Raw genomic sequence first — 27460 nt, forward strand, 5'->3', positions numbered from 1 at the left:
CCTTACAGCTCACAGTGCATGTCAGAGCAAATGAGAATCATGAGGTCAAAGGAACTGCCAGAAAAGCTCGGAGACTGAATTGTGGCAAGGCACAGATCTGGCCAAGGTTACAAAAAAAATTTCTGCTGCACTTAAGGTTCCTAAAAGCACAATGGCCTCAACAAACCAGGCAGTGCTCATCACTTGTCCAATACAGTCCCAACTGTGAAGCATGGTGGTGGCAGCATCATGCTGTGGGGGTGTTCTTCAGCTGCAGGGACAGGACGACCGGTTGCAATCAAAGGAAAGATGAATGCGGCCAAGTACAGGGATATCGTGGACCAAAACCTTCTCCAGAGTGCTCAGGACCTCAGACTGGGCCGAAGGTTCACCTTCCAACAAGACAATGACCCTAAGCACACAGCTAAAATAACGAAGCAATAGCTTCAGAACAACTCCGTGACTGTTATTGAATGGCCCAGCCAAAGCCCTGACTTCAACCCAATTGAGGATCTCTGGAGAGACCTGAAAAACGTTCACCATCCAACATGACAGAACTGGAGAGGATTTCCAAGGAGGAATGACAGTGGATCCCCAAATCAAGGTGTGAAAAATTTGTTGCATTATTCCCAAAAAGACTCTTGGCTGTATTAGCTCAAAAGGGTGCTTCTACTAAATACTGAGCAAAGGGTCTGAATACTTACTGAATAATACCGAATACTGAATTGCTGTGTGATATTTCAGTTTTCTTTTTTTAATAAATCTGCAAAAATTTCGACAATTCCATTTTTTTCCCCTGTCAGTATGGGGTGCTGGGTGTACATTAATGAGGGAAAAAAATGAATTTAAATGATTTTAGCAAATGGCTGCAATATAACAAAGAGTGAATAAATTTAAGGGGGTCTGAATACTTTCCATACCCACTGTATGTTGGGCAATTTACAGTAGCTGCAATTATGTGTAAAGGGGGTTTTGCTGTTTTAAAACTTCTAGCGAGATTGAAATGAAGTCCTCACTTCACTAACCCCCTCTCAAGTCTGCAACCACAGCCATGCCCCTCACTGATGTGCATGAGTGCAATTCTCAAACATGACCATTCATAATGGCATGCAATAAATATTCCAACATATTTCTGTCAAAACTCCTGAAGCCCAAGCTAACAGGTTAGCGCAGTGCTTCTCAAATAGCGGTAATCCACTGCAGTAGATGGCAGTCTATATCTCTTTCTTTTGTACTTTCTTCAATGTTTATAAGGATTAGATTATCCTTTATATACAATGTTATATAGAGGTGTACTCGCGGGGTCGGGGGTCGCAAATGTTTTTCTTCTTCCTGGGGGGGTCGTAACAGAAAACAATTGAGAAGCACTGGGTTAGCGTAAGGCGGTGGAGGTGTGGCGATGACAATGAGTGTGCCTGCGAGTGCACGGCAAATGATTGACACCTCGTCGGTCACGCATTTTGTCTCTGACTGGTTGTCCTTCCTAGTGTGCGGTGATTTCTTAAAAATCAAATTAGAGGTAGAAGATGCGGCCAGAAAGGGTGTATTCTTTTGACAGATTATTTTACTAATGTTCCGCTGTCAGGCCAGACTGACAGCTTTAACAAATAGGACAAAAAGTAATTTTTTAAAATTGTAAACTCTCCTTTTAAGTAAATACATTTCCCTTGCCTGCTGTTTCTTTGGAAATAAATGTTTGTCGTGTGTGCAGGAGCGTGACACCGAGAGGCAGCGTGTTGACGAGCTACTGGAGCTGAACATGAGCCAGGAGGCGGACCTGCGGCAGTGCGTCGGCGGCGGCGTGCCTGGTCCGATGGCTGCGGCCCACCGGCGCTTCCTCCAATCAGAGGAGGATGCTGACGAGGAGCTGAGCAAGCTGATTGGTCAGCACCTGCTCGGCAACTTGTCATTTAAGACATTTTAATTAACTGATAAGAGGAAATATGTTGTGGAAGGATCAGGGGTTATCAATCATAAAATAGAAAATAGCATGATATCATATCAATTTCTCCACTTTTCCCATATCAGCTCCTTTTGATTCTTTTTCTTCATATACTCTTGATGTATTCAGACCAGAAACCTCTGAGTGTGGAAGTGGGTGAGGCGTCAATGCTGAGGCTGCTGGGAGCAGAGCAGGAGAACGCGAGCCTAAGGAGACGTCTAGAGGAGCTACAGGCCCAGCAGGAGGTCAGAGGTCATGTAGGGCAGGGGTCAAGAGGGTTGTGATACGCAGGACTGATTCCTGCCTGGCGACGCTAAAGGTCACTTTGACACTTTGGGCTGCATTACTATAACTGAACACTAAATTGTCCTTCGGTGTGAGTGTGAATGGTCAATTTGTCTATGACATGTACTGCGACTCGCTGGCGACCAGTCCAAAATACCCTGCCTCTCACCCAAAGTCAACTGGGATAGGCTCTATCAGCTCAGCGGTACAGAAAATGGATGGATGAATGGATGATTGCATTAGATCAGAGATTCATGAAGTGATAAGTAAAGTGTTCTTAGACGGAGAAGAAGGGAAATCAAAATATTGTCAGTGTGCTGGTGTCTCAGAAGCACTGCTTTCGCAGCCTGGCCGCTTGATTTGGGATCACACCTTTTGGCACTGGGGAACTGCAAATGTTGGCTAATTCATTGCACTGTGGCAAATACAAACACAGTATCCTCTTCATCCTGTAGTTTCTATGGTTACATGAGTATAAAGAGTTCCTTTGAACGATATTTTCACGACATTTCAAAAATGATTTAAATCATTCTGTAATGACATAACATTTTCATATTTAGATACTTTATATGTGAGCAAGTGTTTGATTTCTTTTAAGTTTAGCGGTAGAAGTACTGAAAGAAGAAGAAGAGGCAGAAACACAAGCAATCAAAAGACAATCACAGCCTCTGATAGTTCTCTCTCACCTTGATCCCATTGTATTTTCCAGTTTCACAACCTAAAGAATGAAAATGCCACTTTGAAGCTACGGCTGGAAGAACTAATGGCCAACCTGAAGCACACAGAAGACACGGGAGTGAAGCATAAAGACGACAAGGAGAACGGCGAGAGGGGTGTCCAGGGATCTGAATCCTCCAGGGGAGAGGGGGAAGGAATGGTGAAGTTGATGGAGGACAGGGAGCGCAGACGGGAACTGATCGTGATACGAAGGGAAGCAGGGGTCGGGGAAGAGGTTGTCCATGTTCAAGGTGGGAAAGCAGAATCATGTGATGAGGAGATCCAGCCCAAAAGAAGAGGAGAAGCAGAGGGGGATCACACAGACATGCAGGAGGACAGTGAGCTGAAACCAGAAACAACCACATTAGACATTCAAAAACACCCCCGAAATCAAGACGATCACAATGAACCCACAACTACCGACCAGGCTGAGTGCAGCCTTCCTGGTGCGGAGGTTGCTCTGACAAAGCGTCTCCACGAGGCCCAGGAAGACGCTGACAGGCAAGCCCTGGTGGCCCAGGACCTGCGCTCCAAGCTGGGAGAGCAGAGCAGGAAAACGTGGGAGGCTGAGCAGAGGCTGACGCTGCTGGAGGTCGAGCTGCAACACCTGGGAAAAGCTGCGGAGAATCTCGGGGAGGCCCGCAGGCAGATTGAGGTATGGCTGATGAAAGGAGGGGAGGGAGTGGATATATGATTGGGTTTGAGATTGATGGAGGTAATAATAACAATCAGGAGACCATGTGGCTAGTAGTAGGGATGATTAATGGACAGAAGGACAAGAGCTTGCATGCATTTAACACCCAATCAATTCTTTCAAGTAGCCAGAAGTCATTTAAGAAGGAAAAAAAAAAACATGACAAATGCAACTGTGACAACCGGCATTTATCATGATACACATGTACGCAAAGATACATACGTACGTCCCATACAATGTAGTTTGTTCATAATCCGGGTAGCTAGCAAAATAATGAAAGAATAATTTGCAAACTATAATTTATCCATAATTTCACATACTGTGAAATGAAGTACTTTCTTACAGTGTCAATCAAAACTGACCATTATTTTTTAAGTATAAATAGCTGTTGTGTAGGATCTCACAAGATTGTGCAAGTGTATTTAACAAAGTGTCTGTATACTGCACTGTATATAGTTTATTTATTTTAGCATCTACAACCTCTCTTGGTCTTGTTAATACAAAGGTGTTAGGCACTATTAAATGAGTTGTTTTATCAATGCAAATAATAATGACCATATATAATTAGGATGTCACTCAGTAGTGTGCAGCCCTCTGCAAAGGATGAACCGTTAACAAAAGTAACAAAAATAAATTGAGCGCCATATTTGTTTGTCCATCTGTTTGTTAGTTAGGAGGCTACTCCTTGGCTCATGGAGGGTGGCAAACGGATGACAGACAGTTCCATTATGACAAAAGCTGTGAAAATATCCTGTATCGGCAGGATATTTTGTGTTATCTTTTATTTTTTTTAACTTTTTGTTCAATATTTTTGTGATCCTTTGCTCTTGCTCTCTCTCAAAATATTATGTGTTCGTATTGTTTTCAAACTGTACGTTTTTTAAAGGTCTTTAAAGTTCCATAAACGCTACAAAACATGCCTAGGGTGTATTGAAATATGGTACTTCTATATCATGGATTTCACTTATTGTTTGGAATGAAACGTCACAATTGATGGAGGGGGATTACTGTAAATGTTACATGAGTTTATCAATGACCCCCCCCGCCCCCCCCCCCAAAAAAAACTTACATGCTATATTATAGTCATTTAAGGATAAATCTGACTTGCCACAATGCCACCCTGTGCAGCCGCCTATAATGCACATGCCAGAAACCGCTATGTTTCGTGAGGATTGGCAATGTTTTTTTTTGTTGGTCAATGCAACACTCGTAAAAGGTTTTGTGACAATCTGATTTGCAGTTTTAATACTGATATAATATAATCTTGCTAACTGTATATGTCCTACAATCGACTGTTTTCCTACAGTATGGCAAAACGACGACCGTCAAATTTCAACAACAAAGCTTATGGCACTGTACTGTAGATGTGTATACTGAGAATGTCCAACCACATGTCTCTCTCTCGCTCATTTCTCGTGCGTGTGTCAGGTTCTCCAGTCCGAAGCCGGGTCCATGGAGGAGGAGCTGTGTCGTCTGCGGAGTCAAGCGGAGCTTCACAGCATGCAAACGACAGTCATCGCGAGCCTGGAAGGGGAACGGGCGGCACTGGAGAGAGACAGGGACACGCTACGCGGCACTGTGGATGCCCTGCGCACCGCCCAGCGCAAGGTTAGAGAGTATACACGCACACGGTTACACACAATGCAGTCGTGACATCAAACATTCAGTTACCGAGATGGATATTCTTTTGTGTGGGGAAGAATGACCAACATCGACAAGACCACCAAAATGAATCAGAGAAGACACTGTTTAAAGACTTTTAAAGACAAGGTTTTTTTGTTTTTTTTCTTTCTTTTGAGAAAAGTCCAGTTGAAGCTTCGACTTTGGAGCGTCCACTGTCCACTTTTATACTCCCGTACTGAAAAAAATGCACGTTAAAGGATGCACTTATTCATGTGGGGGCAAGAAACTATTCTCACAAAAAGGTCACTGCACTGCTTATGATGTGCACTTGAGCTTGATGATCCACATATTCCCATTTCTTATGAAGAATCTGGAAAGAAATGACAAATTGTCCTTGATATTAAAAGTGATACATAGAACAACTGTTTGTGTGCTTTTTGTAGAAGAACTGTAAGTCATCAGGGAGACTGCAAGCTAAGGAGAAGAACAGTGCTTAGTCAGCATGAAGGAAATATACCATAAGGATCCATGAAGACCTTCCCTTTAGAAAGTTGCACCTTGGCTTTTTTTCTCCTAATATACAGTAGGGATATGTTATGGAATCGAGGGAGAAATACACTCAGAACTGGTTTAAATGATTACTTTTTCAAGTCAGTTGCAGTTACTATAATTATTTTCTTAACCAGGAAACCATTTGATTGCAAGACTTGAAAATCTTCTCCATCCATGTGTAATATCTTTACATGGCATAACATGCACTTGCTATTTACTAATTAGCCTTTGATTATGAATGCATATTTTCATGCAAGTTCTGGAGCGCTTTTTCAAAATTGTTGCCTTTATAAACAAACTTACTGTCAGAGAACGGTACTGCCTGTTTATGTTTTTTCTTTCTTTCTAGTTCTACACCACTACACCTTGAGCAAGCAAAACCACAATAAAATAAATCTAAAACTTTGACCGTGTTCATCAAAACTGAGCGTCAGTTTTTTTGGAGCAGCATAACGTTTGATACGGATCATGTATTAGTACTACTAGAAATGTGGAGGGAATATCTCTATAGTCTCTCATAACATGATAGATCATGGGCTTAGTAACAACACGGGTTTGCCTTCCGGTAGTGTTTTTATTCTGACAAGCAGGGTGAATAGCAAATACTGAGAATTAATGGCGACTCAAAGCGTGTGTGTTAAATGAAACAGAAAATATGCTCTGCTCGTTTTAGCTGCAGGGAGTTGAATGGGAATTTACAACTCACCCACGTGTTGCTTCTTGTGTGGACTGAAGTCTTCTACCTGGAAACACAACAACACATTTGGTCATTTGTGGTGATATGATACAGTAAATAGAAATTCTCAGACTACTATGTAATCCTGAAGGACATTATGAAAAAAAAACCACGAAAAAAACCTTATGTGAGATTCCTGACCTACGGTCAATGATTTTTAAAATGTTGGAGTCTATAAAGAATGTTTACTGACTGGCCGAGAGCGAAGAATTTTGAATTCTTCTTGTAGTTCCCTCGGCTGCGCAGCCTACTTTTTTTTTTTTTTTTTTTTTTTTTTTGTTCCGAGGGCTGGCTCGTATTTTTAGCATCACCGACGAGGTGTCATTTATGCTTTGTTTGCTCTCATATTCGCATTACGCTTATGTTGTTCCCTTCAGGTGTTGTATAATGGCAAGCTACAGTATGTGTTTTCTTGTATTGTTGCTTTTATTTATCATATAACTACTTTAATCTCTTGGAAGTGACAGTATAATCCGATAATAAGTAATAGAGTAGCAAGAAGTGGCCAATAAAAAGCCTTGAACCGCCACTGGTGGACATCTCTCCTTCTGCCGACTTCAACCTCTGAAATTATTAGAATTACAATTATAGTTGCCCCAATATTTTGGATTTTATGGTCATTATAAGTGTTTTTGTCATTTATATGTGAGCGCCTATGGAGAGGAAAAAGCTCGTCCATAAAATAAAAAATATTGGGGAAATTGTACTGATATTTTCTGAGGTTGAAGTACACGGGAAAGTTAACTTTGAGATGCTTTTGGCCATGTCGCTAGGATGTCGGTGGGCCCAAGTAATTGTAAAGTGTTCTCTGTAAATTGACTGTCTGTTGTCGTACTAGAGCGGCGCTAACTTCCGGACACACATTCCTTGTGTGTTTTTAACATACTTGGCAAATAAAGATGATTCTGATTAAAAATAATTGTGCCAGTTAACCACTGATGCAAATTAAGGGTGCTCAAGCTTTTATACAGTGGGGTAGGCACAAACTGTTTAATTCTTTACATTCGATTAAATAATGTTATTACTGTAGGTTTTATCAAGTACAATACTGTAAATTGGGATTTGTCTTACGAAAAAGCAAGTTGCGATTTATTTATTTATTTATTTTTTTATCTGTCTTTGGGGTGCTGGAACAGATTAATGGCATTCCCGTTCATGTCAAAGGGGAAAGATGATTTGAGATACCAGTGTCTTGAACTGAGCGTGGTTGAATTAAACTGGGAAGTCAAGGCACCGCTTTATATCTAATAATCATCACTATGCACTCTTCACCCAGAGTGAACAGTTAGCGTTGACCACTCAGACTCTCAAGGCCGAGCTGGAACGTCAGGGTCGCACGCTGGAGACCTCACGCCGCCGTGAAGAGGAGCTGGAGGCGGAGGTGCGTGACGCCGGCCTGGATGCTCAAGCCGCAGCTCGGGCCCGGGACCAGGCGCTGCTGGACGTGTCACGCTTGGAGCAGGAGAAGGAGGTGTGCCAGTCGGAGCTGGACGGCCTGCGGAAGGAAGCGAGGCAGCGGGAGAGGGAGGCAGCGAGACTCAGGCAGCAGCTGGAGAGCACCAACACGGCTCTGGAGCATAGCAACAAGAGAGTGAGGGCCTTGGACGCTGACCACAGGTACACGCACGCACGCACACACACACACACACACACACACACACACACACAGTTATTGACTGTACCAAACATCGGAGGGTTCTTTGCCCCATCAAGTATTTACATTATCAATAGTCCTTTTAATATTTGTAGCATCAATGTTTTTGTATACATCATCCATCCATAATTTTCCGTACTGCTTATCCTCCCTATGGTCGCGGACGTGCTGGAGCCTATTCCATCTATCTTCGGGGGGTGGCAGAGTGCGAGACGCGGGGTACACCCTGAACTTGTCGCCAGCCAATCACAGGGCACATATAAACAAACAACCACTCGCACTCACATTCACACCTACGGGCAATTTAGAGTCTTCAATCAATGTTACCATGCATGTTTTTGGGATGTGGGAGGAAACACACAGGTGGGGCCGTATTTGAGGCGGATGTGCTAACCAGTCTTCCACCGTGCCGTCCTTTTTGCTTTTGTTTGATCCCCTAAATTTGATAATTTAAATGTATTTTTTATTCATTCCTTTCTGTTATTGTTTTACATTTACTTTTTCACGTTCAAAATAAAGAATTCAATTTAAAATGTTATTCAATTAGTTTATTGTATTGTAAAAAAAATAAAATAAATACAAAATAAAGTATTAGTTAATTGAACAGTTCTACATGAACATTACCATTTTTTTAAAATGTACGTTATATTAATTCATTGGTTAATCAATTAAAATCAAATTGATATCAATGGTAAAATATATAAATGATAAATATTCTTATTTACTCTCTCATCTACGAATAACCTGACCCATCTCTCAGTTTTCAAATCAAATGCAAGCTCTGAGCAAACATTTTTGCCCCCCTTTGTACTACTTTATCATATTTATAAACTCTTAATAAACTGCAAATTGATAACAATTCATTACGTGGTTAACACTTCTGATAACAGCAATAAGTGAAAAAATAAGATTAACCTACTTACTTGAACAAGCCAAATAATGAGCCTAACATAAATCTAGAGTTAATCAACTCATAATTAACATTTATTAAAAGGTTATTGCTCTTTTACAAGGATAGCAGGATTGTAAAGTGGGCTTTAACAGACATTCCTGTCAACTCTGACTGCATTCAACCAGCGTGTGACCTGTGCATTTGCGTGTGTGTTTATATGTATGCGTGCATGTAGGTGCGTGTGTCAGCAGCTGTCTGAGTCCAAGGAGCTCTGCGCACGCCTCGAGGACCTGGAGAGAGAGCGCGGCACTCGATTAAGCAGCTTGAAGGAGAGTAAACAGCTGCTGCAAGCCAAGTACACAGATGCACAGGCCAAGATTCGGTCATTGTTGCAGGTGTGTGTGCGCGTTTGTGCTATGGGAGAGGAGGGCGTGTTCAGTATTACAGTGTAAAGCGACAAAGGCTAATCCAATGAGATGACTAACAAGATTAAAAAGCTTGCTTGATCATTATGCTCTCTTAACAATATGATGATTATCGTAGTAGTAGTTAATTGAACTAGTACCTCTAGTTGTATTTATTGAATAATATTGACAGGTTCTAATTTGCAATTGGGTTGAACGTACAGCTGAGAGTCGTTTCGAATATCTTGCTCAATAAGGTCACAAAAATATAACACGGTGGGTGTGAATTTTAGCCAAAATCAGACAAAACATGGGTGTTTGGTTAATTGAAGGCAAAATTGACCATAGGTGTAAATGTGATTGTGAATGCTTGTTTATATGTGCCCACTGATTGGCTGGAAACCAGTCCAGGATGTACTTTGCCTCTCACCTAAAGTCAGCTGGGATAGGCTCCAGCTCACCTGCAACCTTGGACAAAATAAGCAGTAAAGAAAATGGCTGGATAGAGGTAATAAAAACTATTAGAAACATATTGTAAATTAAAAAAACGTTGTTTTTTTTTTTTACCCACACAGCTCTTGTACTGGATCAGCAGCTCTGCCTAATGTTGTGACTATTGTAAAGAAAGTGGCAAAATGAAGACTCTAAAGCGAAGGAGATAGCCATATGTACATGTTAAAAATTAAAACTGGAATATGGGGGAATATTGATTGTCTGCAGACAGTTCAAAACTGAGGTTAATTAATTATACTTTTGTTGAGACAAATTGTGTAGCGTGTTGTTTCTAGACGAGAGGTATTTGATTATAAAACTCACTGCTCATACCTTTACAGTATTATGTTTTATGATGATGACAGTTTCTTTTTTTGTGGTTGTCAGGATCTGTCCAACGAGCAGACTCGTTCTCAAAGTCTGACCTCAGAAGTCCAGTGCCTCAGCCAACAGCTCCAAAAAGCTGAAACTGAACTAAAAGGCGCAACAGACACTCTCAACCAATCACGGGACAGAACAGAGCCGCCCACCTGCCCTATGAGTGAATCCGAAGCTCATCTCCAGTTAGGAAAGACAGGCGGGGATCGTGCATGTCATTCCTCATGCCAAATCCACATTTGTCAGACGGAACACCGGGATACATCAACGCTGGATCAAGACAAAGCTCAGAACCTTTCTGTGTCCTCCCATGATACAGCAGGAGAGACAGGGAGGCAGCTCACTGACAGGTTGTTGAAGCTGGAAAAAGAGGTGTGTATTTGGATTTGAACATTGTGTGTGTGTTGGGGAGATGGAAGCGTGGGCTTGGGATCTTATCTGCAGGACATCTGCGTTGTTTAAGTGATGGCTAAAGATCCATATTATGTGGAAACTATCTTGCCAGAGGGCTTCTCATCGACTCTCCGCTCACAATAGTGTCCACTTCCCGAGTGCTGCACTTTATTTTCACTTCACTTTATCTCTCTTCATCACTTTCTATAATGTCACCTCAGCGACTCTTCATCTTCCTTATCTCAGCGACTCCCCTCTCCCCCCCCTGGCTTCGACACAAAATAACTAAATAACTCTCATTGTTCGCGCACCCTCCAAGGTCAGGAATCTTGTTCATTTTATTTGCAGGACTGGAAGGCAGTGGAGCCGTTGTCCCAAACATACTCGAGTGCAGGAATGACAGGAATGAAGTTGTAATCTCTCAAGTATCAGCATCAGTCTTGAAGACTAGCAGGGGATGTGCAAATATTCTAAAATGAAAACAAAAGTCCAAAATAAAACCTTTATAACAATTCAAACACAAATTGCACTCTTGGAAATCGTGCATACAGAGGTTTTAGTCATTTAAAATCTAACCAAACCAATATGTCACTTATACTATAATTGAAATATTGTGCAGCTGGAAAGATCCCAATTGGTGTAAGTGTATAGAAAGGAAACAGATGACTGCATTCATTTCATGTGATACATTCTGATTGTAAACTTACTCTGATTAGCATTTTGAAGTCGTCTGAAGGGTCATCTGCACATGTAGCGGAAGGTCAAATAAAATAGGTTGTTTTCTGCAGGTGTCTGACAAGAAGGCAGCATCAAGACAAGACAGTGTCTACAAATTGTAGGAGGATGAAACATTTACCGCTGCTGCTTTCTTTGTTTCCCCACTCTGATCACATCCGCTCAGAGAGCCGTGGCGCTTGCAGGACAGGAGGCTTTGTTGTTGCGTCTGTCTCAGTCCCAGGAGACGTGTGAGCACCTGAGGGAGCAGCAGGAAGCTCTACGCCGACACTCGCTCAGCCTGCAGGACTCGTGTACTCGACTGCAGATGCTCAACACTCAGCTACAGGTGAAAGAACACACGGGGGGAGAGAGAGAGCATGAGCAAGGAAGAAGGGATGCATCATATTTCAGCCCTATATCAGCTGGCATTATATATATATATATATATATATATATATATATATATATAATTATTATTATTATAACAGGCAATACAAACAATAGGGACAGTAGGGTGGGGAGTGGTTAGCACGTCTGGCTCACAGTTATAAAGTTCTGGGTTTTAATCTCAGCTCCACCTCTCCTGTGTGCAGTTCACATGTTCTCCCTGTGCTTGTGTAAAATTTCTCCAGCTACACTGGCTTCCTTCCACGTTTCAAAAACGTGCATGTTAGGCTCGCTGAAGACTAGCCTAAATTGTTCATCGGTGTGAGTTTGATTGGTTGTTTGTCTATATGTGCCCTTTGATTATGTAGCGGGGAGTACCCTACCTCATGCCCAAAGTCCGATGGGATAGGCTCCTGCTAACCTCAAATTACTAGGACAACTGAGAATATTACTACTACTACTATTTTTATTAATAAAACAATAATAGGGGATGTAGCATTGTTGATTGCAGCCTTAAGGGCAGGAGCAGTTACGAGAAGGGAGAAAGGAAAAACAAGTTAATCGCGCACACAAACAGCATTATGGATGTGAACAGATAGAGATTGAGAGGATGGTGTGGAAAAATTCCCTAGGCAGTCTGGACCTATGGCAACATAAAACTAAGGCATGATTTAGGACACGGCTGAGCCAACCATCACAATGTGTTTTAATGAAAGAGAAGAGCCCTTTATTAGTCCCCTTGAGGGGAACTTTAACATTGACACTTTGATTGAACATGCTACAAACATACACGCTATAAGAAGACATATGCGCAAACACTTTCTTGCAACTACCCATACTCATATATGCTGAAATCCACACTATGAGTTTTCTTACTGGATAGTAGTACTTAAACAATTCACATTCACACCTATGGACAATTTAGAGTCTTTAATGAACCTGACGCGCATGTTTTTGGAATGTGGGAGGAAGCCCCCAGAAAGCCTATCCAAGCATGGGTAGAGCGTCCAAATTCCACATGGTAAGGCTAGAGCTGTGATTCAAACCCAGAAGCTCAGAATTATTGTATTTGGCAGATGTGCTAACCACTCATCTACCTTGCTGCCATAAACTGACGCTGTCTTCTATAATTGGCAAGCAGTACTTCAGTCTTAGCAGACAAACACAAATATGTCAGTTTAGTGGCTTGTCAGATGAAGTTTTATTTAAAATTTCTCATGGTAACAACACTTATTATTGACTTTGTAGCACTCTCAAAATCCAGGGTCTGTCATTCTCGGTGTATTCTACTTTGACATTCTACGACTACAACTTGTACTACACAATGGCAGGCCGAGCATTTGGTAACTGGTGGGCCTGCAGTGTGGACTTACTGACTTAATCAACCCCTTAAACTCATTCACTGCCAGCCTTCCCAATTAACATGGATATTTGACTTCTAAAGCCGTCAATGGCAGTGAATGTGTCTAATGTCCCCCACTATCACGTTGCAATTACAGAAACTATCAATGCTATATAAAAATGCAGTACAACAGCGCACAACTGTCCCACATAAATCATCAAACATAAACCAAACAATATTTATCTAATAATTATTGTGTGGGGATCGCAACAGTCGTGTTTTGCTAGTCAAACCCATACATACTGTACATACAAACAGGTGGAACAAGCAAACGTGAACTCTCAGCATGCAGCAGTGCAGGCGCGCCACAGCGAGAGAGAAGCCCGGTGTGCGGCACTGGAGGCGGAGTCTAATGTGTGGGCACGGGAGCGGGAGGAGTCGGCGGCCAGGATGGAAACCCTAAGGCGGGACCATGAGCGTTTGACGGCGTTGCAGCAGCGTCAGGAGACAGAGCTAGAGGAACTTCTAGACAAACACTCTCGCCTACGAAGCACCAGCCGCAGTCTGGAAGCACAACACAGGGAGCTGGAGTCCAGGTACACACAAGCAGACTTACTGCTGCTAATTGTCGGAGTGCTGACTCACAATAATGCTAATGCACATCCCAATTTTTTTGTGTGAGAGCAGAGAGAAAAACATTCACACATATGCCATCATATGTCAAATTATTTATTGTGTGATTGGTGAGAGTCATGCATTTGCCTTAATGATGATGCTGAAAAATAAACACTCATACTAATGCTTGTGTGCATCAAACCACTGCCTATTGAGAATGCTGAAAGAAAAGCACACACATGCCATTTTGTGTCAAAAAATTACTATATGAATGCTGAAAGACAAGCGCTCGCACTACTATTATGCGTCAAAAATGTGCTGAGAGACGAGCTTTCACATATGCCATCATATGTCACATTATTTATTTTGTGAATGCTGAGAGACAAGCACTCACACTACTGCCATTATTGTGTCAATAACTGTATTGTTGTAATGCATGATGTGAATGTGAGACAGAAGCTTGCACACTAATGTTGTTATTTTGTGTGTGATAAACATTCACACAACTGCAATTATGCATCAATAACTTAATGTAAATGCTGAGAAGCAATCATTCACACCACAGGGTCACGGGATGCTGTATGTGTCGGAAAGACAAAACTCTTATGCTATTGGTTGAGCATGTTTATTTGGAAGATCTATACCTTTTAAATCACCCAACAGACAAAGATTAGGAAAAATTGGAATCCTACAGTTTTCATTCATTTTGTGAATGCTGAAAGATAAGCGCTCAAAATAAAGACTTTATTGTGCGTGTGAATGCTGAGAGACAATCATTCACCATGCTGCTATTGTGCATCAAAATGTATTTCATGAATGCTGAGAAAAACTTTTGTCTATTCTAAAATATAAGCACTCAGTCTACCGAATTGCTAAATCTAAATGCTGAGAGACAAGCATTTTACACTAGTGGTATTGTGTGTCAAAAAATGGTTCTCGGTTAGTTTTACTGTGCTTTCTAACCGTGTTCTTGCTTAATAGAACTGAGTTATGACTTTTCTCACACTTATCCACTATGGGAAAACAATGACGCAGTAATGTCACGCCATCAACTCAAATCACCTACATCCAGCATCCAATCAGGTTCATGTCATCCCTTTTGCTATTGCCATTGGTATGATATGCTATGATGCATTAACCAGTGTACAGTTCATTTTCTTTAGCATTTTTGCTCTGGAACAGAATTTCTCAGCGTTCACACACAATTGGTTTGTCTGCCAAGCTGTGCTAATGCGGTGTGTGTGTGTGTGTGTGTGTGTGTGTGTGTTACATTGCATAGCTACAAAGAGCTGCTGGATGCTAAAAGCCAGCTGGAGGAGAGAGAGCGAGAGATGAAAATGGAGAGAGCGGAGATGGAAGCAGAAGCCCAGAGGAGATTGGAGCGTGAACGAGAGCTGGAGAGGCTGAAAGAAGACAGTGAGAGGTGACAAATACTTATATGTGCGCTCTCACTTTTAAACTCTTGACATTATTGCTTTGCAATGGATCAAAGGACAAAAAAGAGGAAGTGAGTTCAATGCAAATGCAGTGTGCATTGCTCATTGACGTGGGCGCTAAACAGTAGCAGCAAGGAAAAACAAATCAAGATGCAGGAACAGGAACGGACAGCATCCATACACCCATTTTCAATACAATTAGAAATGATTTGTACTGTATACATATCTTTCAGTACAAGCTGGAGGGCAATTCTTTTATGACAATACATTGTTGGTTGTCACCATCACAATGATAGAACTGATAAATGACACCTTACTAATGATCATGTGCCCAACTGGAGAACAATGTCCTCATGTTCTGGTTGGGAGTGCTATTTAACTAATAGCAGGTCTGCAGTTTCAAATGTGCCCCTTAGACTAGTTAATTAGCATCTATTTTCAAAAGCAATGATTTACAACACTGTCCCAGATCATCAGGTGTACTGCGGGAAATGATCCGATTTCACTTAAGTCAAATTATTATTGAGTTAATACAAATAATCTGTCTTTGTTCATCGACTATATCTATGCCAGTGACGTATAGTGTCATGCAGAACAATTACCTTTTCCACTGGATGGCAGAAGGTACATCATTATTGTTAACTTGTGCAGCCATCTGTTGCCATTCATACAAGAGAAAGTCATCACATTCACATTGGTGAGTACATTGGGACAATATCCTTATTTCAGTATAACGTAGTGCTTTGAGTTACAAGTCACCCGCCATGTGTTTTTCAAAATAGTAGCTGTCGTTTGGACGATTTCTAGCTTTGACTTGCAAGCAAATATTTGAGAACACTGTATGAACTCAGCTCAACTCACTTCACAACAAGCAGCATTTTGGCAGATAGTGAAGCATTCTTCAAACTGTTTAATCCTACTCCCAGTTCAAGTTTACTGTCAAACAAAACATAGATAAAGAAAAAAACGCACACTTTGGATTTCAAACAACCACATAACTTTGCCTTTCTGCTAACCTAATGCTAACACGTTATGGGAAACCCCATTGACGGACTAACGAATAGCATCTATTTGGCGCTGTCATAATAAGCAATGGATATCGTAACCCAAAAAGTGCAGCAACACATGTTGACAGACAATATAATACTCAGAGGCATATTTTTTTTATCCTCTAAGAAATTATGATAATGATGAAATTACTTAAATTATTGTAGTTACTGAGTCATTTAAAGTAGTTGGGAAAGTCTTATTCTTTGGTATTATTATTCTGGAATTATTATTATTCTGTGATATACTGCCACCCTATGGTCAGGTTTTTCACACCAGAAGGAGCTGCAACGGACTGATATTGACAAACCTTTTGAACTCTTTACATTGTATTTCATGATGCTATTACGATATGATTTTATAAAGTACAATACTGTAGAGCAGAGGTCTTCAACCACCAGGCTGGTCAGGCCATTTAGTACCGGGCCGCATAGAATTTATTTTTCATTACTTTTTTTTTTTTTTTTTTTAGAGGCGTGGGAGTTGGGCTGAGTGTGCAGAAAAATAAGATTGATGTGAATGAACATCAGCAAAAAAAAACAAACAAAAGATGGTAGCTTACCTAAATAAACATACTGCTTTGCAGACAATAGATTAAAACCAGAGTGTGATCTTAAATCATTTAAAAACTGATATAAGATATCAAATATAACTTTGTGTATGACTCATTGTGTCTTGTAATAATATACTAATTAGTTAAATGTAAATAGCACATGATCCAACACACACTGCAGGACATGAGCATTGATTAAAGCCCCTGTGTGTGTTCAGGCTCCAGGCCCAGCATAAGGAGATGGTAGCATCACAGGCAGAGCTGCTGGCTCAGGGCTCCTTGCTGAGGGGGGAGCTGAGCACCTCACTGCTGGAGAGGACTCGTCTGGAGGGGGAGCTCAGCACCCTGAGGGAAGCCAACCAGAGTCTGGACCTCAGCAACGCCCGCCTCACCAGCCAATATCAGGTATCAACCCAACACACGTGTGCATCCTCTCGCAGACCACTACAATAGTGTTACTGTGATAATTGAACTCAAAGACCTCCAACAAAGCCAATTAATTCAAAACATTTGATTGATGATGTTCCACTCCAGTAAAAAAAATCAATGCTTTTTGAAACACGCAGCAGGATTTTTAGACAGCAGCTTCATCCGCTGGATCTGGTCAGTCACTGTCCCACTAGGCCCCAATGCGAGTGGACTGTAACAGCAAGCCATTTAATTTTGACGCCAGTGATTCCCAACCAGAGAAATTATCCAATTTTATTTGATTGGTGCGAAAACAATTCACTTGGTACAAATAATATATCTTTGGTCATCTACCCTATCTATGCCAGGGTTGTCAAACACATTTTCGTCTCAGGCTGCATCATCGTTGCTCCCTCAGAGGGCTGTTATGACTATGAAAACCATATGAATGTATTATCTCAGTTTTACATTTACGCCATTGCCCCTGCATTTGATTGTTTTTACTGTACAGTACAGCGGTGCCTTGAGATTAATTCATTCTGTGACGACAGTCCTAACTCAAAACACTCCTATTTTATATCATCTTTCCTCATTGAAATGAATGGCAATGCCATTAATCCGTCCGGCTTCCCCGCCAAAAACGTGTTTATATTATGTTCTGTAAAAAGAAAAACAGGCACTCTATAATATTGTACTTTATCAAAACATACACTAATGTCATAATTAAATAGAATGTAAAGCAACAAGGTTTAGCAACATTTTTGTTGCTTCAAATCAATGGACATTGTACTGCTTCTTCTGGTGTGTGTGTCTTAGCCACAAGGGGGCAGTATTATACAGACATACAGATATACCTGTACAAGGAGCCAGTCAAAGCTCCTCAGCATGCCACAGTAATATTAGTTGTTCTTCGCAGAGGATAAAGAATATATGCCTGTGAGTATTGTTCCATTAGGTGTTGCAGCACTATTTGGGATCAAATATCCGTTGCTTAAGTTGTTTTAACACCGCAACACTGATGGTATTCGATAGCCCGTCTATGGCATTTTGCATTGTTTGTGAGTATTATGCTAAACAGACTTATCTAAAGCAAAGCTTGTGGTTGTTTTTAATACACAATGTGTAATTCTCTTTTTTTATATTTAGTTTGACAGTAAACATCAAGTGGAAGTGGCATTAAACTGCTTGAAGCCTCGCTTTGGAAGAATTGTTCACTATCTCCCTATCCGCTGCTTCTTGTGGAGTGAGTTGTGTTCATTACCACCATAAAGTGCTCGTATCTCAAATATTTCCTCTCAAGTCAAAGCAAAAAAATTGACCTAACAATGGTGGGTGTCTCATAAAACTTGTAAGTTGAGTCACTTGAATACAACTATTGTCTATTGAAATCTATTTAGCAAGAAACATGAAGTAGACACACTGTAAGGTTGCAGTGGGCCGGACCTGACTTCTGGGCCTTGACTTTGACACTTGTGATCAAATGTCAGCGGCGTATCGTGACAAGCAGAACAATTAAATGTATCGACTTTTTCCGATATTTTTGTTTGGAGGTATGCCTTGATGTAATAAAAGTTGGGAAACACTGTTCTATACCACATGAGCCTGCTGTTCAGGGGCACATTTGTGGGATGAGGGAAAAAGTGTTTTTTTTTAACCATGACACAGCTAATAACCATCCATCCATTTTCTGAGCTGCTTATCCTCACACAGGTCGCGGGAGTGCTGGAGCCTATCCCAGCTATCATCGGGCAGGAGGCGGGGTACACCCTGAACTGGTTGCCAGCCAATCGCAGGGCACATAGAAACGACCAACCATTCGCACTCACATTCACACCTAAGGGCAATTTAGAGTCTTCAATTAACCTACCATGCATGTTTTTGGGAATTAGGGGGAAACCGGAGTGCCCAGAGAAAACCCACGCAGGGACGGGGAGAACATACAAACTCCACGGGGGGGGGATTGAACCCCGGTCCTCAGAACTGTGAGGCAGATGCTCTAACCAGTCGCCCACCATGCTGCTACAGCTAATAACCAAAAAGACCAAATGTGACCAGTGCTCTAAAACGTTTTGTGAAAATAGGTTGTCCAGTTTTTACATAATCCTCACGAACAAACCGAATAATTATGCTCAGTTTTGTTGCAAAATACAGCCGCCATAATAAACATATTAGATATCCAAATGACTTAACTTTAATATCGAGTGAATTATTCATGCACAAAACATGACTTGTACCCTCTGTGGGGAGTGCCACTACACAAGCTAGAAAATTAAAAGGCATCTTTTTCTTGAGCCGTTCAGCAACAAACGTCTCGACAATACATAACTTGCCCGCTTGTAAACAAGAATGATGTTGCGAGACCACTGTCGAATTGTATTGACCTCAAAGGTAAATTAACCTTCACAACTGTAGGGGGAGCCCTGGAGCAATACGCCCACTTATCCCTTACGGCTACTTCACTGCGCAATTCCACAATTCCAGTCTTAACTACAACAACCATTTAATGTGTGGGCTCTAGTATTTGCTACCCATAAATCTCACAGAACCCACAAGTGTAGTAAAGCAAGCTGGGAAGCACGTACGTACGTACACACACACACACACACACACACACACACACACACCTTCAGACCGCAGTTGCACTCGGGTGTTTAATATTGCAGTTGCCAATTGAACATTTGCATGCAAAGAAGGATTTAATGCTTCACGGTGGAGACACTTAGAAACATTACACTCTCGGAATAATAAAAGTAATTTATTTGAAGCATTATTGGGCAATTAAACCAAACATATTAGAAATTTATGGCAGGTTTTAGAGGCTGTTTTACATAGCCGTGGTCAGGGCGGAATCATTAGCATCTCATCAGAGCAGACTTCCCTCACACCTGATAAAAGCTGACGTCAGCTTTGACACATGAAGAAAAGTGATTTGTAGAACTAACTTCAAATCAGCCTTAATCTTCTGCGTAAGGCTGTCAAACTATGGCTAAGTATTGAAAATGCTCCCGGCACACTGAAGTCTGAAGTCGCCTGAGGGATTACAGATGTGCAAATTGACTTTCCATAAAGGAGCCAAGCGGGAGATGTTTTGATAGGCTGCCTCAACCTGCTCCTCTAATGAAAAACATTTGGTGTGCTAATAGACGAGAAACACCAAAAACTATGCCAGGGTTGGGCATGTTTTTCTGAATTATTCAAACTGACCAATAACGCACACTTGGCTTGTCAAACTCGACAAATTAGCTTCGGTATTAATCAATTCAAGTTTTCTCCCGGTGCCAGGCAGCAAGCAGCTTTTCATTCTCTATAGCCATTGAATTATTCCTTTCAGCTCTTATTTCCCTTCTTTTCTACGTTTCCATAATGCATGACGGAAAGCCAATAAATAGTGGCAGAATGCCATGGCGCGGTGCTTTTAATGCAATGTTTGGAGTGTGTTCAGACTCACAACAAACCTGCTGCGGTGCTGCTAACGGTCGGGGAGAGAAATGTGAATGAGAAAATCATCAGTGCCATAAGACAATATTGTAGATTCCTCCCAAAGATGGGGGAGGTTGTTTGACACTTTGAGCTGTAATTAATAGAATGATTGATTAAAAAAGGGGGTCTTGTGCTTGTATTGTGTATTCCAAAGTGGTGAAAGCACAGATGCAGAAAACGACTGACCTGGCATGTTCCATTTCTAGGTCATTGTTGTGTAAACGCTAGCTACCGAATGAACTGACATAATATAGTTCTTTATATAGTGGCTGGGAATGTTTATTCATAGAGAACACCAGGCTTCTATGATGGATAAAGGCTTTATGAGGGGGATGCCTTATACAAATCCATTTTTATAATGAATGAAACCATAACATTTTTCCACACAAATAAATAATACTTAAAAAAACATTTACTGTAATTTATGTATCATCTTTTCACTTTAATACACAACAGGGGTGTCCGTCCGGCCTGCTGCATGTTTTATATTGGCCTGCCATGTATAATAACTCAAAACCTACTGATGGGAGCCATGTTTTTTTTTTTTTAATTTAAGTTAAAATGTTGACATTTATTTTAAATAAAAAATAAAAATGTAAAAAATTTTTTTTTACAATAGCTCACTTTTTATTTGAAATTATTTTAAAAATGAAATTAATCTTAAACTACAAGATGTCATGATACTTTCATTAAAAAATAAAGTTAAATGTTAGAAGAGCTCACACATACTGTAAATACAAGAAATTTAAATTCAATTAAAATACATTTGGAATCTCACAAGTTATCACACGTTTTAATAGGCCCCTTCTATAAAAAAAATGTTGTCCATAAGATCGAACATAAAACACAATGATGATAATGATATTATTATTAATAATAGTAATAATAATACAAGTCTTAATAAAACCCAAGAACAACAATAAGCATATACATAAATAAATAACAAAAACATTTTAAAACAAACAAATGTTTTGTCTTTGAAGTATATAAGAAAAGCTCCCTTCAGTTTAGAATTTGTGCAACAAGAGGGAACAAAATTCTGGACTTCCCCTGTGCCAATCGCCATGTTGTGTGAATTTGTTCGTCAGTGAGAGGGAGGAAAATGTCTCCGGTGACCAGTATGAAGGCGCCGGGATGGTGAATTTATAATCTCGCAATTACATCGTGCATCACTTTGCAGCAATAGAAGTTTAAATGTAAACAGACAATGGCAATTTTCAGACAGCTGTTAGCTCATCCATTGGCGAGTAACCTGCATGCAGAAGGAACAGTTCATTTCCCTCCCATTTAGTCCTCTCTCTTGCTGCCCTTGACTTTAGTTCAGCACCGGCTCTCGTCCCGCTCCATTACTCCTCCATACATCGTCCTTACTCTCCATCCATTTAACTGCTTCGTATATGTTGGTTTTAGAATGTGTGAGAAAAATGCAACAAAGTGGCCTTTTTCTTCCTTCCACTTTCCTGTATGTAGCCCTTGGTGAAAAAAACGCTTGGACATCCCTGATATATACAAACCATACATCCATCCATTTTCCGTACCGCTTATCCTCACTAGGGTCGCGGGTGTGCTGGCGCCTATCTCCGCTGACTCTGGGCGAGAGGCGGGCTACACCTTGAACTGGTCGCCAGCCAATCGCAGGGCACACACAGACAAACTTTTATTTTATTTCTCCAATGTATTACAGCATCTGTCAATCACTAAAGGGTAGCTCGAGGTTGCTGTATTTTTCTTTATTACTTTTCTGGACACTACTCTGTTGTTTCATCAAATAAATACACTTTAAAAGCTTTCTGTTCAATTCCTCTCCCCCCACAACGTGGCACGCGCTCTTCCAGTTAGCGTGACTGATGGACTGAATGCATAAAGGAGCACTTTCCTTTTAAACTCCCAAACTCAGCTTTACAGATGCCACGTCTCCTCTGCAGTCAGTGTGTGTTGTGGAAAAGTAATGGAAAAGAAAGCCACTTGAGGGGGAGGAAAAAACGATGTCACGTCTATTAGAGCAGAGGGCCCTTTTTGGGGGGAATTTTGGAGTTGTGCCTTGAGATATACGAGTGACTTTTTTTTTATTTTTTTTTTTTTTAGACACGAGCCATCGTCCGACCGATTTTTTTCATTTTGACTTGCGACCGCAAACTTGAGATCCAGTACAAGCGCTGTATGGTGGCAGTGACCTCAATTCAACTCACTTCACAAAAAGCAGAGGTTTAGCAAATAGTCATCAAAAAAGAGGCTTTAAGCTATTGCCACGCCTAGTTAAAGTTTACTGTCAAACTAAACATAAAACAAAGACAATTATAGCTTATTTAAAACAGGCAAAAAACTGCCTAATGAAACGCTTTTCCTAGCTCAATGCTAATGATAACTAGCACCTATTTTGCGGTGCTTTAACCCTTTAAGCAACAGATTGAACACATGGTTCAGCAACAAATGTAGACAGACAGTATTACAGTACTCACAGTCATTACTCTGTATCCTCTGTATAGAATGACTAATATTAGTGCCACAGTGAGCACCTCAAAGAGGAGTTGAGATTCTACTTGAGCTCAAGGCAGGAAATGCCCAACTGCAATATGATTGGCTGCTGCAAAGAGGCAATGTCTGCCCATCATAATTACGCCTCAGCAGTATATCAAGGTGTCTATCTCGGGGGGAAACTACGGCCAGCGGGCCAAATCCGGCCCATTGTTCATTTCAATCCGGCATGCCAAAGTTTGGTACAGAATCGCCCAAATCATATCAAAATCATGACTAAATTCATTTAACCTTGTCCTGTAAAGCCGAGTTGTTCCACCAGGTAGCACAGTAGGTACAGTGATACATTGACTTGACTTTGGCTGTTCTGGTTTACTCTGCTCCTGCTCTGAACCCTTCTTCAACCATGAGTGGGCCAAAGAAAAAAGAAAAGTCGACAGTCAGTGCCGAGTGTTGCATATGGAATGGACTACAAAATACCTTTTCTCTGAAGTCCGGTCAAAGGCTGTATGTCTAATTTCTTAAGAAACCATTGTGGTTTTAGAGGACTACAACATCAGCTGTCACTTTTTTACCAAGCATGCTGATTATGCAAACAGCCAATCAACGCAGGAACTGATGACTACGGCTCAGCGGTTAAGATCAAGCTTGCAGGCTCAGCAAAACACCTTTATCTGACAAACTGCCATCCAAGATTCTAACCAGTCGACCACCGTGCCGCCGCACAGATTCATACATCTGGATATTTTTGTGCGTACAACGTTTTCTGCATTTGAGCGCTCACCGCCAAAGAGTGGCCAAAACAGTGTGGTGTGTGTGATAAAAAATTTTTTCATTATTTTCTAATTCTATTTAATTGTCATTACTGTCTGGCTTTATAAAGTACAATATTATGGAGTGCTATCTTTCCTCCTTAAAATACACGTTCCAATCATTTTTTTGTTCTTTTTTATGGGGAAGGCTGGAACTGATTAATTGCCTTTCCATTCATTTCAATGGGAAAAGATGATTTGAGATATGGGTGTTTTGAGTTACGAGCATGGTCATGGAACGAATTAAACTCATAACGGACCACTGTATATTTTGTGAAGACTCAGTGTGTTGTGGTCTTGTTCGTGTGTGTGTGCGCACAGCTATTGACCCAGCTTAAGGGGAACATGGAGGAGGAGAACCGACATTTAGCCGAACAGAACCGCAGTCTGCTGAAGGAGAACCGGGCCTTACTGGAGCAGAGCGTGGAGCGCCGTGACCAGCACTATACGCAGCAGAAAGAATATCAGTTAGTGCACATACACACACGTACACGGAGCTGACAAGAGAGGATCGAGTGGATTGAAAAGTAAATCAGGTCTTGTCACTTGGGCTGCAGGGCTTCTTAACAGGATTGACAGAATTAAAGCTACAAGCAGCAAATAGTACATAATGTATGTGAATGGACGTGTGACTTTCGGTGGTTGTGTGCGAGTGTGTGTTTTCATATGCGGCACAGCCTACATACACGTGTGGAGGTCTGAGTGTGTGAGGAAACAGTTTCACAGTTCCACAGCCCTCAGCAGTGGTGCTTTTAAATGTTAAATAGGCTTGTTCCAGATTATCCAGAACTAATAGCGATCATGCAGAGCTGCTTCACCCTGTAAAACTAATGAGTCACATTGCTCCCAAATTACATTATTGCCCTCCCAATTTTTTACAGCTGTTATTTTTTTTAATTCTGATTGTGCTTTAATTTTGCTCCTTGAAAAGAAAAGGTCCTGCAAATAAATAGCTACAGCAAACCAGTACAAACTACAATAATAAACATATTGTTAATGTTTCCAAGAGTCTCAATAAAACATATTTGTTTTTTGTATCAAGAAAATCGTTTTGATGCAGCATTTGTTTTGGACATAGATGAATGAAGTGGCCAGTGGTTGTGTTTATTTTAAACCTCGTGCAATCTTCATATCTGTTGTTAGAAAAGCCATTTAATAGCAATCATCGACAGAAATATATTCAATGTCACAGATGACAAATTAATCTCTCAAAAATAACAAAAAGGGACAAAGACAGTTCCATTATAAAAACTAAATTGCATGATGATTTGTTTTCTTCTGAAATCACACTTTCCTCAGAAAGTATTGGAACACTGAGGCCAATTCCTTTTTGTTCTGCACATTCAAAACATTTGGGTTTAACATTAAAAGAGGACTATGAGACAACAGATCAAGTACTGTAGCTAGAGATCTAGAGCTGATACGCAATTTACCAGATTATTTAAAGGGATATATTTGTAGAGAGAGATAGATATAGAGCATTATTTATAACATTAGGTGAGCAAATGTATTGGAACAATTAAAATAGACAGAAGTGAATAAGACTTGCATCAAGCCTGTAAGCAACTGACACAACAAAACATTTCTAAGCTTTCACCACAGCCACTTTCAAATGTTTGTTTCGGGGAGTGACTCCCTTGAAGTCTCCTTGAGCAACTAAAATGCATGCTTCATAGGGTTTAAGTCTGCATATTTCTTACTGCATGATGAAGGGTTCTCCCAATCAGTTTAGTTACATCTTTCTTTAACTTGGCAGACAAAATGTTATGTTTGCTGCCCTCACTTTAGTAAAAGTTGATTTGTGGTTCATCAGTTCATAATGCTTTCTCCCATAATATTTGAGGCTCATTTCTGTATTTGTTTTGCAAATTCCAGCCTCATCTTCCAATTATTCATGAATGATTAGCATCTTATCCTGAAGCATCTGTACTTTAGTTCATGTTTATGACCTTCACTCCTGCCCTCTGAATGGTGCTGCAGCGAGATGTTTTTTTTTTTAGGGTCTTCATAGTTCTACATAAGTTTCATTCAACTGCTACTGTTTTCCTTTAGTTACCCATTCACCGTATGTTACTTAGTAACACCTTTGGGACATTCCAAATGGTTGTGCAATCTGATTGCTTTTCCATTTTTTTCTCAGCTTCACAATTGCTTGTTTTTCCACCCATAGACAGGTCTCTGGTTTTAATGCCGGAAACGCCTCAAGCTAGTAAAGTATTCACAGGCAAAACCCAAATCTCACACGGTGTAGAAATTCAGTGCCATTTTTTTTGTTTGAATAATCATTATATTAGGACACAATTGCAACAAAACACACCTGTCAGTCATGTATGGCAATACTTTTGCTCACATGACAAATTGTATTATTCTAACAAAAGGCACTTGCTCACCGAAACATTAGTTTTTTTATATATGTGATCCAGATTTAAATAATAATAGCCGACTGGTTAGCACATCTGCCTCACAGTTCTGAGGACACGGGTTCAATCCCCAGCCCCGCCTGTGTGGAGTTTCTCCGGGCACTCCGGTTTCCTCCCACATCCCAAAAACATGCATGGTAGGTTAATTGACAACTCTAAATTGCCCGTAGGTGTGAATGTGAGTGCAAATTTGGTTGTATGTGCCCTGCGATTGGCTGGCAACCAGTTCACGGTGTACCCCACCTCCTGCCCGATGATAGCTGGGATAGGCTGCAGCACGCCTGCGACACTAGTGAGGAGAAGCGGCTCAGAAAATGGATGGATGGATGTTTTCAGTCTATCGCAAAAACAAAGGCACTGACTTCACCATTGAAATACTTTTGTGGGAGTTTATCTGTATAATTCAGGAATGAACAGGAGCCCGAACACCAAATTTTCAGTCTATTGAGTGTTTTGGGGACAAAATTGCACCGCTCTGGAGAAGATGTTTGAAAGTTATTTTTTACGATAAAGACCAGTAAAGTGTGCTGCATCCTCTGGGAAAAATAAGAGTCTATAAATATGAACTCCCACATAAGTTTCAAGTGCCTGACATTCTTCACAATAGAGCCTCACTGCTAGCACAAGAATAAACAGGGGCCTCAATACTAAAGTTTACGTTCCACTTTCCAGCGCTGAACCCCGCTGACCTCTCTTAACATGGCTGAGCTTCTCCGCCCACAGTCGAATCGCGGCAACTAACAGACAGCTCATAGAGTCAGCGACTTTTTGCTTCACTGTTATTTTATCCCGGGCCGTTTTTCATCCAAGACAGGTCTGCAGTTGCAGGCTATTTTTCAGCTCTGTTCTACTTTGTGCGTGCCTGAAACCTTGATCAGCAGCACTAAGACAACTTTTATTGTGTACTCCAGCCTTAAAAACAGCACAGCAAAAGTCATTTGATCGATGTTATTGATAGGATATTTCCACGGACACACACAATGACAATAAATGCACAAAATGTTGGTGCTGATACTTTGTGTTCTCC

The 27460-nt window shown here is 40.9% G+C and overlaps 1 protein-coding gene across 4 annotated transcripts in view; it reads left to right on the forward strand.

The window, feature by feature from the left end:
• The window catches only part of ccdc88b (coiled-coil domain containing 88B), a 55082-nt gene that overhangs the window by 22171 nt on the left and 5451 nt on the right, over positions 1-27460 (forward strand). For 3 of the 4 annotated variants that reach the window (XM_061685543.1, XM_061685545.1, XM_061685544.1), the window contains 12 exons: positions 1691-1862; positions 2051-2166; positions 2916-3578; positions 5046-5225; positions 7805-8145; positions 9310-9469; positions 10358-10720; positions 11643-11804; positions 13506-13783; positions 15082-15225; positions 17057-17243; positions 24335-24480. In XM_061685543.1, the coding sequence (XP_061541527.1) occupies positions 1691-1862; positions 2051-2166; positions 2916-3578; positions 5046-5225; positions 7805-8145; positions 9310-9469; positions 10358-10720; positions 11643-11804; positions 13506-13783; positions 15082-15225; positions 17057-17243; positions 24335-24480 (2912 nt within the window). Of the gene's footprint in view, positions 1-1690; positions 1863-2050; positions 2167-2915; positions 3579-5045; positions 5226-7804; positions 8146-9309; positions 9470-10357; positions 10721-11642; positions 11805-13505; positions 13784-15081; positions 15226-17056; positions 17244-18392; positions 18585-24334; positions 24481-27460 lie in introns of those variants that run through there. The other variant, XM_061685546.1, reaches the window with a different exon arrangement.

This window comes from Phycodurus eques, chromosome 9, assembly GCF_024500275.1.
Source record: "Phycodurus eques isolate BA_2022a chromosome 9, UOR_Pequ_1.1, whole genome shotgun sequence".
Taxonomy (NCBI): Eukaryota; Metazoa; Chordata; class Actinopteri; order Syngnathiformes; family Syngnathidae; genus Phycodurus; species Phycodurus eques.